Consider the following 15433-nt stretch of genomic DNA (forward strand, 5'->3'; position numbering starts at 1 on the left):
TTTGTGGTTCCAGGACGAATTTTCTAAAACCCGGCCTTATCTCGCACATTTGCATCGACAGTGACCTACTGGTAAAATTTCAAGCTCCTAGCTTTAGCCGTTTTGGCTGGGCGTTGATGATGAGTCAGTCAGTCAGTCAGTCAATCACTTATCACCAAGCTCATTTATATATATATATATATATATATAGATTATTAGTGTTGTAATTTCCCCAACAAACAAGAAACGAACATTTTTTGACATAAGATATTCCAATATGTCAATACCACTAGTCTACCTACGTTTATCTTAAAATGGTGACTGTAATAAAAAAGTATTCCCAAAATTACAAAAACTACAAAAGAGAATTGCCTTTTTTATGACAAATATTTTCAAACTCAACAGATTTTCCTGCGATGTTTTATTTGCAATTGGGTGCCTGGTAACCACGACCAGGCCGGGCAAAAACATCATACTTTCCAAAGGAGGACATTACCTGAGTATTCCAGTCATGTAAGGCCATGTTTATATTGCAGCTTTTTGCAGGATTAACCTTCTTTTTGAAAATTTCTTTGGAATATAAGCAATGGAATTGACATTTAAAACCGAGTGGGTTTTTTAAATCCGGTTATATATAAACGTACTATAAAACTTCTCTATAATTGCTGTCATAAAAACCTGTGTGCACTAGGGTGGTTTTAAAAAATCGATGTCGGTTTTTTAAGGGTACTTCCCAAAAATGTTTGTTTTCTATCAAAGTATGGACTAAAATAATACGTATGTAGCACTGAATTCGAGGTACTAGGAACCCATTAGGGCGAAGATCGAACCTATTGTGAAACAAAAACCCATGGAACTTCTTTTGCGTAAAAATTTTAAACAAATTTTTAATGATATTTTATTTTCTTCTGGGAAATGTATGCTTCCCGAGATGAGGGCCTTGAAAATTCCATAAATACCCATAATTACCTTCAAAATTATAAATGTTTTTCTACATAGGCGGCCTTCTGTCGCGTTTTTAAGACTTTCACCTCTGGACAAGTGCAAATCTTTGGTACGGGAACAATATTTTCTTTTAAACTGTATTTTTTTCTAAAAAGCCTGCCTTTGACCGGTGATTTAAAGGCCTGAGTACATAAGCTGGACCTGGGTACATAAGCTGCCTCGCCTGCTTACCTTGCTTGCTTCTGATAAAAGAATAAAAAAGAAAAGGGCAACCTAGTTCGAAATTGGTCCAGCCTTCTTTATTCTTTTATTTTTGTTATGTGAGAAATGAAGCATGAAAACAAGGCACGCAAGCGAGGCATCTTATGTACTCAGGGCTATAGGCTTGCTATTTCCACAATAAAATTGTTTTTAATTTTTACAAAAATAAATCAACGAAAAATTAACAATTTTATGATTGATTGTTTTCAGGAAGAAGAAGAAAAGTTGCAAGTGCTTGCTAGAAGAAATTTGTCCAGCAAGAATTTGCAAACTCTCAGTAACTAGGCGGTTACACCAGACAGCTTGTCTTCAAATACAACTCTGATTTACTAACACATACATACATTTGTCGGTTGTCTTCCAGCTGTCCATCATATTTTCACAGACAGTCGGGTTAACAAATTTTTGACATTTTTGTGAAAAAGAAGTGATACGATAATTCAGATGCGTTGAAAACAAAAGAACATGAACAACAAGTAAGAACAGACTATAGTCGGACGGGGCCGACCATGTGATACCCTATACCACTATCCCTGTGCACTAGCTTTCCGGGCTAGCTGTTATAAGATGTGCATTAGAAATTTTACCAATTTTCACACAAAAGTTTTGATCAATTTAACCCGCTAAATATTATCCGATCATACCGTTGACTTGCACGCTACTTCTTCATCTCAAACCAAAACTACGTTTAAAATTTCGCGCCGATCGGACTATTATTGCGACCTACAGAGCGGCTACAAAATCGAGCAAAAATTTTGTTTTTGGTCCATTTCATCCCTTTAACATTTCACGATCATCGCCAAAAACTAATCAGTTCTATTCTGGTCCAAACCCGACCTCCATACTAAATTTCGTGACAATCGGTCCATAATTGCGGCCTCTAGCTTGATTACAATTTTTAATGGACGGACAGACGGACGGACGGACACACATCGCTAAATCGCTTTATCTCGTCGAGATATGAAGTTTGGTATACCCCATGAGGGGTCTACGACGAATATTTCGCGGCGTTACATGAATTTTTGGGAAAACAAACTTATTATACCCTTTTCCACATTGTGGTATAGGGTATAAAAACAAAATATGTGAACGGAACACAAAAATAAATCGACGATTTTTATTCATAATTTTACAACTGTTTTTGCAGTTGTCTGGACGCCTACGTCACACAGGAAAGTTTTGGGTTTTTGACAATCAATACATGAACTGAACTGTCCTGTCATATGTAAACGCAGGGTAAAAGAACTGTCAAAATGTCTCTCTCGAATCGCTCACTTTTGCTGACTTTTTGTGTTAACAGACGACTTCCAGCAACAATTGGTACAAATTTTAGGGTAACCAGACAGAACTTCCTTTTATTTGTCAGTACAGACGAACCAATTGCACTACTGCTGGTACAAATTATTACAAATTTTAGGGTAACCAGACAGACCTAATGTCAAGGCAACAAGTTCAGGACAAAGTTACCACAGCTGTAGTGGAATTGTGTAACTTTTTTTTCTATTATTCTTATTGATAATTAACGAAAATTTTCGGTTAAATTACCGAAAGTGCTATTCTGTAACTCAATGTTATCGATACAAAAATTTTAGCGACGAATATCGGTAGAATGACGAAATTTAAGAGAAGATGCACGTCATTTCAAAATGAAAAGCATATACGAAGTATATAAATTATTCTAATTTTTAAACGTTTCTTGTTTTTTACGAGAAATAGGAAAAAATCACACTTTAAACGAAATAATGCTCATTCAAAATTAACATAATTAAAATTTCTAATGAAATTATTTAAATCACTATTGTATATAAAATAAGTATGTTTCAAATTACATGTAGAAAAATTCAACTTTAGGACATGTTTATACATATTATAGCCTTTTGCAGGGGTTACCTTCTCTACATATAAAGGTTTATTTGAAATATAAGCCATGGAATTGACATTTGAAACCCAGTGGGTTTATTAAATATTAAAAATAGTAGTTAAAACTACGTTTACATATATATAACTATATTTACTTTATTTTTTATTTATTCCGGTGGATTTTAATTGTCAAATCCATTGGATATACGTATAAATTCTCATAACCCGGCAAGTTCTAATGTAAACATGGTGTAATATTCGACAAATTGGTTGAATTGTTTGAAACGGAAGATTTAAAATCCTAACATTTAATATGTATATATTGAACATGAATATTTAAATTGTGTATATTGATCTGTTATATCAGAATTACGTATTATCAGGGAATATGACGACCATGGTGATATTCTTCTTTCTTTTAATGTTGATGCTAATCGAAACCACCAATAAATTTTTATATGGGTGGCAACTGTTACGGAATATATCCTTCAAAATATTTTGTTCTTACTGAAAATAGTTATTATTTTCTCAGAGATTTTTCCGCAATTCTGGAGGTTTCCAAATGACCCCCAATTTCATACATTATTTTATAAAATGTATCCATTTCTAATTTTTCATAAGCTTCCTATTATTTAGATTGAAAGGATCCTCCATATGCCGCAGAATTTTCTTTTTTTATGCATAAAGAAATGTATCTCAGCTTATCTTTTTACTTGCCATGAAATATATTCGAAAATCATTTCTTAAAAAATTGATTTTCATTGATTTTTATATTTTTATATTTTATATTTTATATCGGTAGACTTAACGACTCCTTTTTTTCGTCGTAACTGACCGATGATTTTCCATAAGTACCGACATAAAAATCGGTAAAATTTGTATACAGAATAGCACTTACCGACGAATATCGTTAACTATCGACATTTGTCGTTAATTCCATCGGTAGAGAGTTACAGAATCGCACTACTGATTTATCATTTTGTTAATTCCTTGTTCTGATATTTTTTGGCGTATTTCAATAGATAGATTTTCAATGAGGTCTATGCCTTGTTCTGGTGCAAAATAATCTACCGCCTCTTGTTCTTAGAATGTTAGTCGAAACTTGTCACAACAAAGTTGTATCGTCAGACAGTAAAGGTCTGAGTACGTAAGGTACCTCGCCTGCTTGCCTTGCTTGCTTCTGATAAAAGAATAAAGAATAAGGAAAGTCGGGCGGGGCCGACTCTATAATACCCTACACCACTGTGAATATGTAAAATATAAATCGGAGCTATATCCAGATCTTAACCGATTTTGATATAATTTGGCACATTTATTTCCAGACCGAATTCAGTCACACATTCCAAATATCATTGAAATCGGACTTATATATCGTGTTTGGAGCTGAAAATACACGAAATCGGCCGAAAATATATATGGGTACTATATCCAAATCTGAACCGATTTCAATATAATTTGGCACACTTATTTCTAGACCGAATTCAGTCAAACATTTCAAATTTCATCAAAATCGGACGTATATAGCGTGTTTGGTGCAGCAAATACGTGAAATCGGGCGAACATATATATGGGAGCTATATCCAAATCTGAACCGATTTCGATATAATTTGGCTCAATTTAAGTGGCGAAATTTCGTGGCCACTGGGAACCACATATGTAAAATTTCAGCTAGTTCAAGCAAAAAATGTGGCTAAGATCCCTAAAATACCTTAAATCGGGAGGTATCGTTATATGGGGACTATACCGAACCGTGGACCTATCTTGACAATTTTTAGTGGAGCAATTTCGCGGCCATTGGGAACCTCAAATGTAAAATTTCAGCTGGTTTGGGCAACAAATGTGGCTAAGATCCTTAAAATACCTTAAATCGGGAGGTACCGTTATATGGGGGCTATACCAAAACTTGGACCGATATAGCCCATCTTCGAACTTGATCTTCCGACGGCTAAAAAAATGGTATTCCCCAATTTTCAGCGAAATCGGTCAACAAATGCGACCTGTATGTTGCGAACGGACGGACGGACATGCATAAATCGACTCAGAAAGTGATTCTATGTATATCCCTAGAAGGAACTATGGGTCTATCTCGCTTCCTTTTGTATGTTACATACAAATGCACTAACACATAATACCCCTTACCACATAGTGGTGTAGGGTATAAAAAGGGCAACCCAGTTCGAAATTAACTCGGCCTTCTTTATTCTTTTATTTTTATTATGCCAGAAATGAAGAAGGAAAGCAAGGGAATCAGGCGAGGCAGCTTATGTACCCAGGCCTTAAATACCTTTTGCAATAAACCGGAAATTAGAATTTTATGAGAATTTGGGATTTCACAGCACTTATCTTTAGTATAAAAGTCCGTCATGTAGGGCAACTTATGATGGTGCGAATATTGAACGAATCGACAAGTTTCTTATGAGAGGAGCTTTGAATTTTGTGGAAAGAACACAAAACCTTCAGAATGATCTGGTTGAGGATTCCTTATATTGTCCGTATGACGCAGATGCTCTACGTACCAAAAAACATCTCCCACCTGGGTCTCTATTGAAATTGCTAGATCAAGGGCTATTATATAATGATGATAACCTGTTATTTTACCACAGAAGGTACATATAACACAATGAATATTGAAAACACTGTATATATATATCACTACACAGTAAACATTATATTTCTATTTTTAGTCCCTTATATGCTGTTTATATTAGAGCTTGTTGCAGGGTTAACCTTCTTTATAAGGATTTGTTTGAAATATAAGCAATGGAATTGACATTTAAAACCCAGTCGGTTTGTTAAATCCGGTTAGATATAAACGGGGTATTAGTTTTAATATTTAGTTTTAGTTTTGATAGTAAACAGAATACGCCCTTTTTATATATTGATTAGTTTGTATCCATGTAAGACGTTGCTGGCAGTAAATCTGCAGTTAAGGAAATGATGTAAAAGTAGATAGCGTATAGCCGTATGTTTATTTATTTGTTTATTATCAGTAAGTCATGCTGTTAAATTGTAGATATTCTATCAATAAAAATGGCCATAGCCAAAATGTTAATTCATAGCATAACTATTAACGTATTTTTACGTGATTGGGCATAAAGTATGGCAATTATGGCCCTGTTTATGGCCATGTGAGCAAAATTTTCCATTCCCACCCTTTCCAGATTCTCAACGACGTGGGAGAATATATTTCGAAATTATTTAACCAAATTATTATAGCATACCTTTGGGGGCTGTAATTTTGTTTCATAATACAAAATACATAGGCCCTGTTCCTTTACGTGCACGAATCTTCAAGTTTTACCACTTTTTACTCGAAAAGCGTTCCTTTACTTCAGACACCATACAATTCATAAGGCAGCAGTTTACAACTTTTACTACTTTTGCTGGTTTTACCATTTTCAAAAGTAAGGGAACAGACCAATATTTGCACTGAACTCATGGTGTTTGAGTTAGGTCAAACGCTGTGTGGTGTTGTACTAATAAGTACATTTTCTTCAGAATGTGCGAATTGGTGTAAGCATTTTTTTAATTCGTAGGCAAACATAATTTTTGTGTATAAAGTAATAGGAACATTTTAAGTTTGTAACGAATTTAAAAATTGTATGTTGATATCCATTCGGAATAATTTGAGTTAGGGGTTTAACGAGTATATCGCTAGTTTTACTTATTCCTAATGATCGCTATAGTATTTTGCATATTTAAAAAAAATCAAACAAATAAATTCGGATATTTTTATTGATTTTTACATATTTTTGCGTATTATTACATATTTACATTTATTATATTACGCCTAATCGGTATTATGAAAAACAAAAACATTAGTTTTTAAAAATGATTTTGGCAACAAAAATTAATAGATTTGTTAAGAGATCATTTGTATACCTTTAAATCAATGATCTGTTCTAGAACGTCAACAATCTACTAATTTTTACTATCTTTTCAATATCATAAAGGAATAATTGTTATCGATCATGTGTGCTGCAAAATATGAGTATGCGTGTCCGATGCTTTTTTATTATAGCAACAATATCAAATAACATCAGCATCGTTAGCAATATTTTTGTGAAATTTGTTGCTACATGTTGCCGTTGTTCCTTTTTGCTAAACATATGTCCAAGAAATTTTAGCAGACAAAGCTGTAAATACTCGGTGCTTTTACTAATATGGCGTTAGCATTTTAAACCCCGATAATAAGTACATTTTCTTCAAAATGTGCGACCTGGTGTAAGAATTTTTTAATTATTAGGCAAAAATACTTTTTGTATATAAAATAATAGGAACTTTTTAAGTTTGTAACGAATTTAAATGAAAACCGAATCGACTCGATTTGCAGAATCGGAATGGTATATAATCGAAGTGCCATTGATGATATATTTAGTTTTGCTTCGCAAAAGCCTCTTATTTGAATAATATTTTTAAAATCCATTTTCAATTTCATTAAAATATTCACCAAAATTAGAGATATACGATTTCGATTTGTGGCAAAACGAGTCGAATCGTTTTCCATCACATACCCGAATATTACAAAAATAAATAAAAGTTGTAAAAATTGTTTACATTATAGTTATTCTCCAGTATATTTAAATAGTTGTTGCCTAATTTTTTTAAATTGATTTGTTTTTATTTGCTCTGCGGAGTTGATAGAATCAACCACGACTCTTTTACTTGTATTTCAAAAAAAAAAAAAAAAAAAAAAAAAAAATGCTCTTTTTAAGCCAAGAAATCTGTCCTCGGAATGCTGAAGCTGTTTCTTTCGAAATTTTATGGATCTAAGACGCTAAAAATTACAACTATTGTCGTAGTATATAATTTTTCATCATATAAGAATATGCAAAATCGGAAGTCTACTAATGACATATTTTACAGTACATTTTGTATGTTTTTATTAAGCAACCACATGCCGATTATAAATATTGCAATAATTTTGCAATGTAGATGTCTTAAAATATGAAATTTCATAAAAATATGAAATTTCTTGAAACTTTTTTTCAAACTCCCACACTGTTTGCTGGGGTGATATTTCCCACAAAAAGACACCAAATTCTCCCACAATTCAAGATAGAGAATGTATACTTTTTTCTATGGGAACAAATTCCCAATTAAAACTTCATTCAGAATGAGGGGAGATGGGAAATGGGAAACAAACTCCCACAACATTTTATTCAGAATACGAAAACGTGAAAAAATTCCCAACTCCTATGCGTTCAGATTAGGGCTGTTTGTCATTTTCTTCTAAAATTTCATTGACTGCACACACGTATATGAAATCAAATGAAAATTTTAATATTTTCATTGCCTTACATTGTTTTGAGAGTTACGAATTTAAACACAAAGAATAATTTCAGATTACAGACCCTTGCGTACATAGTTTCACCACCTTCACACCTCTTGCCTATAAACACATTTTCGCATTAATGAAAATGGTCATAGTCTGGCATTAGACTTTATCATATCTCAGTTTTCAAGCCAAAAGGTATGCAATGAAATGATCAAATATTTATAATTCTCTTGAAAACAATGAATAGAAGAACCCAGCAAACCAATCGTACCGATATCATAACGAAATCGGAACAAATTTCGGAAGTTACGTCCGATATCTGATCCGAAATCGTAACGATATCTTAACGAAAGTTGTATGAAGTGGTTGACATAATTTCGCAACGAAATGTCGGAGCGAAATCGGATCGATTTCGGTCAGAATTCGCAACGAAATCGGAAGAAAATCCTTGGGAAATTCGGAATTCGAATTTCTTCCTCCGAATTTTCGTACAGATTTCTGAATAATGTCGTATGAAAATCTGAGGTACCTTCCGAACTTTCGTAAAGATTTCCGAACAATTTTGGAATAATTTCGTATGATTATCGAAGGAAAAAATTTTTCTCTGATGCCTCTTTTTTATTGATAAATTTTCTTTGTTATGTTTTTTATTGGAAGATTATAATTTGAAAGATATCTATTGATTTTCACTGTTGTTATCATTTTGTAGTTATAGTAGAACAATGTAAACTTTGTGTACGAATATGTTGAGTCTATCAGCACTAGCTTGAATTATATGTTGCATTTATATTTAAAATATTTAAAAAATGTATATGCGAATCTTATAACCAACCATTTTGTTTTACGACAACAAACTAAAATGTTGTTGTTAGATATATACAAAAGGTGGTTGTTGTGCGAAGGGAAATTTGTCTCCGACATATCGATCCGAATTCGTAACGAAATCGGAAGAAAAACATTAGCAAATTCGAAGGGAAATTTACTTCCGCCATATTCTCCGAAATCGGAACGAATTCCCCTACGAAAAATCGTATAGAAATCGATACGAAATCTAAACGATTTTGCTTCCGAAATTGTTTCGATATGTAGGACATCCGACATTTGGTTTGCTGGGAAGAAACATTTGTTTAGATTTTGTACACAATAGCTCTGTTCCTTTACGTGCAAGAATCTTCAAGGGGTCAATCATCGATAACAATTATCGTTGAGTGGCGTTGCCAGTTGTCAAAATTGATCCACGTATGGCAACTCTCAACTGAAGTTGCGAATCTCAGTTGACGAAGCGGCAGTTTTTCAGCAACCAGCAATTTTCAGTTGCAGTGAACATTTTCGAAGAAACAAGAAGTAAATTAGAAGGAAAAATAAACATTTTGTTAAGAAATGCTCTGTTCCAGAACCTGCAAGAAGCTACTATTTTTTACTACGATAACGTTTTTTCCTTTATGTTATCGAAAAAAATAGTAAAAATTAGTAGATTCTTGCAGTACTGGAACAGACCAAATTATTGATTCTTTGCATTATTAATAAATTTTGTGTATCAATATGGTGAAAATAACGACAAAGCAACAGTTCGAAATATTAATTGATAAACTGAGTGAAAATCCAAACTTAGCCCGAGGAGTTCGAAGTTTTGGTGAAACCAAAGCCACAGCGGATGAAGCGTGAAGGTCCATTTCGGACAGTTTAAACAGCCATGAACCTCCAACACGAACACCTGAAGAGTGGCAGAGTCTGGATTCACTTTAAAGCCAACAACAACACTGGTGGTGGTCCATCACAATAAGTGAATTTATCGCCTTTGGAGCGGACAGCAGCAAATCTTTTGCAAATGAATTTGGTGACAAATACAGTAGGTTCAGTTTAAGTCCAAATGACGAACATCCTCCTTTGGACCATCTATATAGCCAACTACACCAGGGAATTTCGTTTTTGAATAAAAACGGTTTTTATTTTGCCTTTTTTCCTCCTCTGTCAACTTCGAAACGATCCAATTTTGGCACAATTTGTCCTCTATCAAGTGGACAACTTTCTTCAATACTCTCGACAATGTAGATTGAGCCATGCAATTGTTGAAATCATTGCCATGGGACTTTTGGAAACTTCCGTCCTCAAAGAATCGCAAAACTGCGCACACTTTCAAAAGTGGGGGTATTGCTGTTGATCTGTAACTTACTTTGAAGTCATCCTTTAACGTTTCCACAACGTAAACTACGGCATCCTCTCGCAATCGAAAATACGCCTTAAACCTGAAATAATTTACTGATTATATAGATCTTTCCACATGATCATCAGCTTACAGTGCAGATGGCAATTCCAATGGATTCGATTTGTCCCTCAAATTTCTTCTAATATATGCAATGTCCTGTACATTTTCCTCATCATCAAAAAATAATTCCACCGAACTTATCATTTTTTGGGACAGCAAATAAAACTATATTCCAATCTTGGGTTGTTTTCCAAATTTTCTCGAAAACTCAGCCAAAATATTAAAATATTGTCCAGAATACACAAAAGAGTTATCCAAAGCGCAATTATTTTTAAATTTTTTTTTTGGCGATTGGAGGTCACAAGTTTGAAAAAACACTGATCGATAACATGTTTATCGACCACCCAGTTGAGTTGACATTAATGGTACAACATTTCGTCTCAGTCGCGCAGACAACTGACAACGCAACTCAAGTTTAGTGGCAATACAAGATAGACCCACAAGTTTTACCACTTTTTACTCGAAAAGCGTTCCTTTACTTTGGATACCGTACAATTCATATGGGAGCAGTTTACAACTTTTACTACTTCTGCCGGTTTTACTATTTTCAAAAGTAAAGGAACAGACCAAATGATTAGAAGAAGCATTTGTATTTCACAGCATTTTTATTTAGCATGGATATTTCAGTATGTTTTTTTCCAGCTTAAAAGCATGCCAATTGTTTAATTCAATCAGAAATTGGTATTTCACAGTACTTATGTTTCATATATATTACGGAACTTTTCAAGCCTAAAAGTATACCATTGAATTCAAAATCTGTTTACGTTTTTCTATGTCTTAACCTCGCCCTCATTCGTAAACAACAGCTGGGTTCGTTTTCATTGTCATCATTGTTTCCCTTTTCAAATTTTCGGAACGTTTTTAAATTTTTTTCCGCTCCGCAAAATGTCATTCTAAACATTCGCCGAAAACTACATTTGTTTTTATTTCACCATCTTATTGTCGTCTAATTGTGTAACAAAAATTAAAAACAAATTTCATCGCACAAAATGAATGGAATAACTATCGGCAGAACTATAGCCTTGTTAAGGTATGTGTAATCTAATAAAAGTGTCTCGATGGGATATTTAAATTCTATATGGTCTATTTTGTAGGACTGCTTTGCCTAAACAACAGTATCGTCTTATGGGACAAAAAGTAGCGGCTAGTACTAAAGCACCGGCACAAGGAGAAGTAAATAATGAGCCCATCAACTATTTCGGTAGTGATGCTGCAACATGGCGTGCCAAAGACACACGTAGTGGCGGATCTGATGAACATTTGTGGTATCAACCATATGTAATTTCTGGAAGTTTGGCAATATTCCTCTTATATTTTTGCCTGTTGCGTGAAGAGAGCGATATTGATTTGAAACTTGAGGGTAGTCTTTATGAACATGTCCAGGGTTTGGAAGAAGTTCAATTATCCATGAATTACAAATATAACAAGGAAAATGGATTGGATAATACGGAGGTGGTGAAGAGATTAACAGAATTAGGTATTGATGTAAAGTTATTAGATAGCAAATAGTTATATGGTGTAAGATAAGCAAATTCAGTCGAAATAAAACAAAATGGTTAAGCGTTTTCAGTGTTACTTAAAAAGATATATCGTTTCTACAATATGCGTCAAAATATTGGTTTTTGGTGCGCAAACACATACCACGGTGCTCTTGAATAAAATTTAAATGGAAGGTGCTTACACCTGGGAATTTTTTGGGGATCCTGAAACTACAATGTTCATAGATGAGAAAAATCCAAAAACAAGGAAAAATCGCTGTAGGGATTTTTAAATATATCGCGGTCAAAACTCGCATTTTTAGGTGTTTTTTAGGTTTTCACGATTTTGCTTAGAAACCGCAGCTCCTATCAGAATGAGACTAAAAAAATGTTGTAGCTATGAAAATCTACAAGATTGGCCTTTACGGTATTTTCGTAGCTTTTACCGTTTTTGAGATATTGAACTTCAAATTGGGACAATGCACTGACTGTATGGACGCTTTATAAAACAATGTCATGAAGGGTGCGCTTTAAATAACTTTTAAAGAAAACCGCTTACACAGGGGAAGTTTTTGTGAATTCTGAAACAGCAATGTTCATAGATGAGAAAAATCCAAAAACAAGAAAAAATCGCTGTAGGGATTTTTAAATATATCGCGGTCAAAACTCGCATTTTTAGGTGTTTTTTAGGTTTTCACGATTTTGCTTGGAAACCGTAAGTCCAATCGAAATGGAGCTAAAGAAAACATTGTAGCTGTGAAAATTCTCTACAGGATTGACGTTTATGATTTTTTCCTAGGTTGTACCATTTTTTTAGATAAATAAGTTTAAGTTGGGAAATTGCAGTCATGACATTGTTTTATAGGAAGACGATACAGAATTGAATTTGAATTGTCCCAATTTCAACTTATATATCTCAAAAGTTGTAAAACCTACGAAAATATCATTAAGGTCAATCTTGTAGAGAATTTTGATAGTTACAATATGTTTTTTATTCCCATTTTGATAGGACTTGCGGTTTCCAAGCAAAATCGCAAAAACCTAAACCACCCCAAAAAATTTCAACTTGAATCGCGATTTATTTAAAAAGCGCTCCGGTGATTTTTTTGTTTTTTGATTTTTCTCATCTATGAAAATTGTAGTTTCAGAATCCGCAAAAACTTCCCAGGTGTAAGCACCTTCCATTTAAATTTGATTAAAGAGCACACCGTGATACGAATGACATTTTGTTGTTTGGTAGATCTTGGAATTCTGATTACGCCAATGCACTATAGGTTAAACAGCCCATTTAACTGGCCAAAAGTCAAATTTTGCGTGTTGTCTTTTCACCTATTTTATGTTACATTCTTATAAGAAACACACCAAAGCAAATAAAAATGCATTTTGTTTTTGCATACGCGGTTATACCGTAACTTGACGAACTGTCAAATGTGAATTATTGAAGTGCCAATAAAAACGTGTTGATAAAGTGTGTTTACTTGTAAACTTTGAAAGTGAATTAAAACGCTAAATATTAATATAAGTAACGAATTGACAAGTTAGTATACGATATCAGTTTATCATAAATACTTATATATTTTAATTTTTTGTGTATAAATAGACATTAAATGCGAGTTGCCCTAAGCTAATCGTAAAATCTAAAAAAAATTGAGGTTATGTAAGCTTTTAAAGTTTCGGCAAAGTTTGGCAATGAAAGTGAAAATTGAAATTGGTTCTTTGATTTGAGCTGAATCAAAAAATATATATGCGGTTTTGCTTAAATTTGCTGGAGTTTAGTAATATAATTTTTTTTCAGACAACCACATTTTCCAAAATATCGATTTGTTTGAAGTCTGGGTCAAACCACGCTCCAGAGAAAAGAAACAAGAACCTGTGTATAATTATATTGTTACTCACATTGGAATCGAAAACATCCCTGCTGATTCAAATGAAAAAATAAGACACTTTTGTAAATACTTATTAAATTTTCAAAGTTAGAATACCGAATGGTTTAAAGGTACATTCGTACTACAACGCAAGCCAACCGCAATAGGTCAATTTTGTGAAAAATCAAACCGTGGAAAAATAAGACAAACCGCGGACGTCTTAAAAATATTGGGCGATGAGACGGACCTATTAGTACATTCAGCAGCATCATCAGCGAGAAAACAAGGAAATGCACCTTTAGCTGAAACCCTAATAGAGACAATAAAAAGCCCATCAAGGCCATCTAAAATAAAGAAGCTATTTTCCGATGGTAGTCAAAAACCATTAAAATTTGCGACAGACGAGGCTTTGGCGTTTTTATTGAATTATAATTTTACGAAGGAACAATATTGTGGTATACGCCGCGAAAGTAAACTGCGGAACTGCGACATTTATCCGTATTACAACGAAGTTGCTGCTGCAAAATCAAAATGCAGACCACAGGGCATAGAAGTATGTGAAACTAAGGTAAAAGTTTCTTTACAATCACTTTTATTCCACACTGCATCAAGAATTATAGAGACGCAAAGGGAAGTTACCAATACTTTAAATACAAACTTTATAAATGCTGCATTAACTATAAGCTACGGGCTCAATAGCAGTACTGGACATGCCCAATATAAGCAATCGTACATTCAAAAAAGCATATCGCCAGATTCCAACTCTTCACTTCTGGCTACAACAATAAATTTAGAGCCATGGACACATCAGATCCAACGAAAGCGTTTAAAGCTTCCACAGGAAGTTTTAGAAATGTTAAAATGTGAAACTCCAACCGAAGAATTAGAATCTACAATGCAGTCCAATATAAATCAAGCAACTGAGGAAGTTTGTGAGGAGATCGACGGTTGTAATGATGATGGACTTCAATTTTATGTAAATATTCTTAATGACATTGATTTAGGTAATGAATTGGAACTCATATAAATGATATATACGTTATAACATTGTTTGAATAAATTAATAAAGCCATTATAATATATTATTAATGAAATATACGAAAAACTCGTTTTAGTCCTCAAAGGGTTAAGAGATGGGCATCTTAAAAGGTTAACATCATCATAAATTTGGCTCCTTTATTCTCTCTGAAGCCTATGAAAGCTATTCTGTATGAAAAAACATACAATTTATAGTTTTACGACTTTTGGCCAGTAATATTGGCAATATAACCTATAGTGCAATGTATATATCATGGGAAGTCCGTATATCCTGAGATATAGGATTCGAAAGCTCTTAAATTATTGTCAATAGAAGCACCCTTTCTCACAGAAAGGGTCAATAGAAGCACCCATTATTTCAGAAAGGGTCAATACCGCCACCGGCTGCCAACCCAGTATCAAAGCTGTTACAACAACAACAACCCTTTCTTTTAGAAACACCCTTTCTTTCAGGAAGGGTCTA

At 33.7% G+C, this 15433-nt stretch overlaps 1 protein-coding gene and 1 long non-coding RNA gene across 2 annotated transcripts; both read left to right on the top strand.

Moving 5' to 3' along the window:
- Window positions 1–11462: 11462 nt before the first annotated feature.
- LOC141387196 (uncharacterized) lies at window positions 11463–12170 on the top strand. Its single transcript, XM_073956508.1, has 2 exons — window positions 11463–11619; window positions 11684–12170. Exons 1-2 carry the CDS (start codon window positions 11579–11581, stop codon window positions 12096–12098), a joined length of 456 nt encoding a protein of 151 aa, XP_073812609.1. The 5' UTR covers window positions 11463–11578; the 3' UTR covers window positions 12099–12170.
- Window positions 12171–13458: 1288 nt separating this feature from the next.
- On the top strand, window positions 13459–15037 carry LOC141387200 (uncharacterized). Its single transcript, XR_012408503.1, has 2 exons — window positions 13459–13604; window positions 13863–15037. It is a non-coding gene; the product is annotated as an uncharacterized lncRNA (long non-coding RNA).
- Window positions 15038–15433: the final 396 nt, after the last annotated feature.

The sequence above is a fragment of the Musca autumnalis genome, unplaced genomic scaffold, assembly GCF_047663935.1.
Source record: "Musca autumnalis isolate F117 unplaced genomic scaffold, ASM4766393v1 scaffold_5, whole genome shotgun sequence".
Classification (NCBI taxonomy): Eukaryota; Metazoa; Arthropoda; class Insecta; order Diptera; family Muscidae; genus Musca; species Musca autumnalis.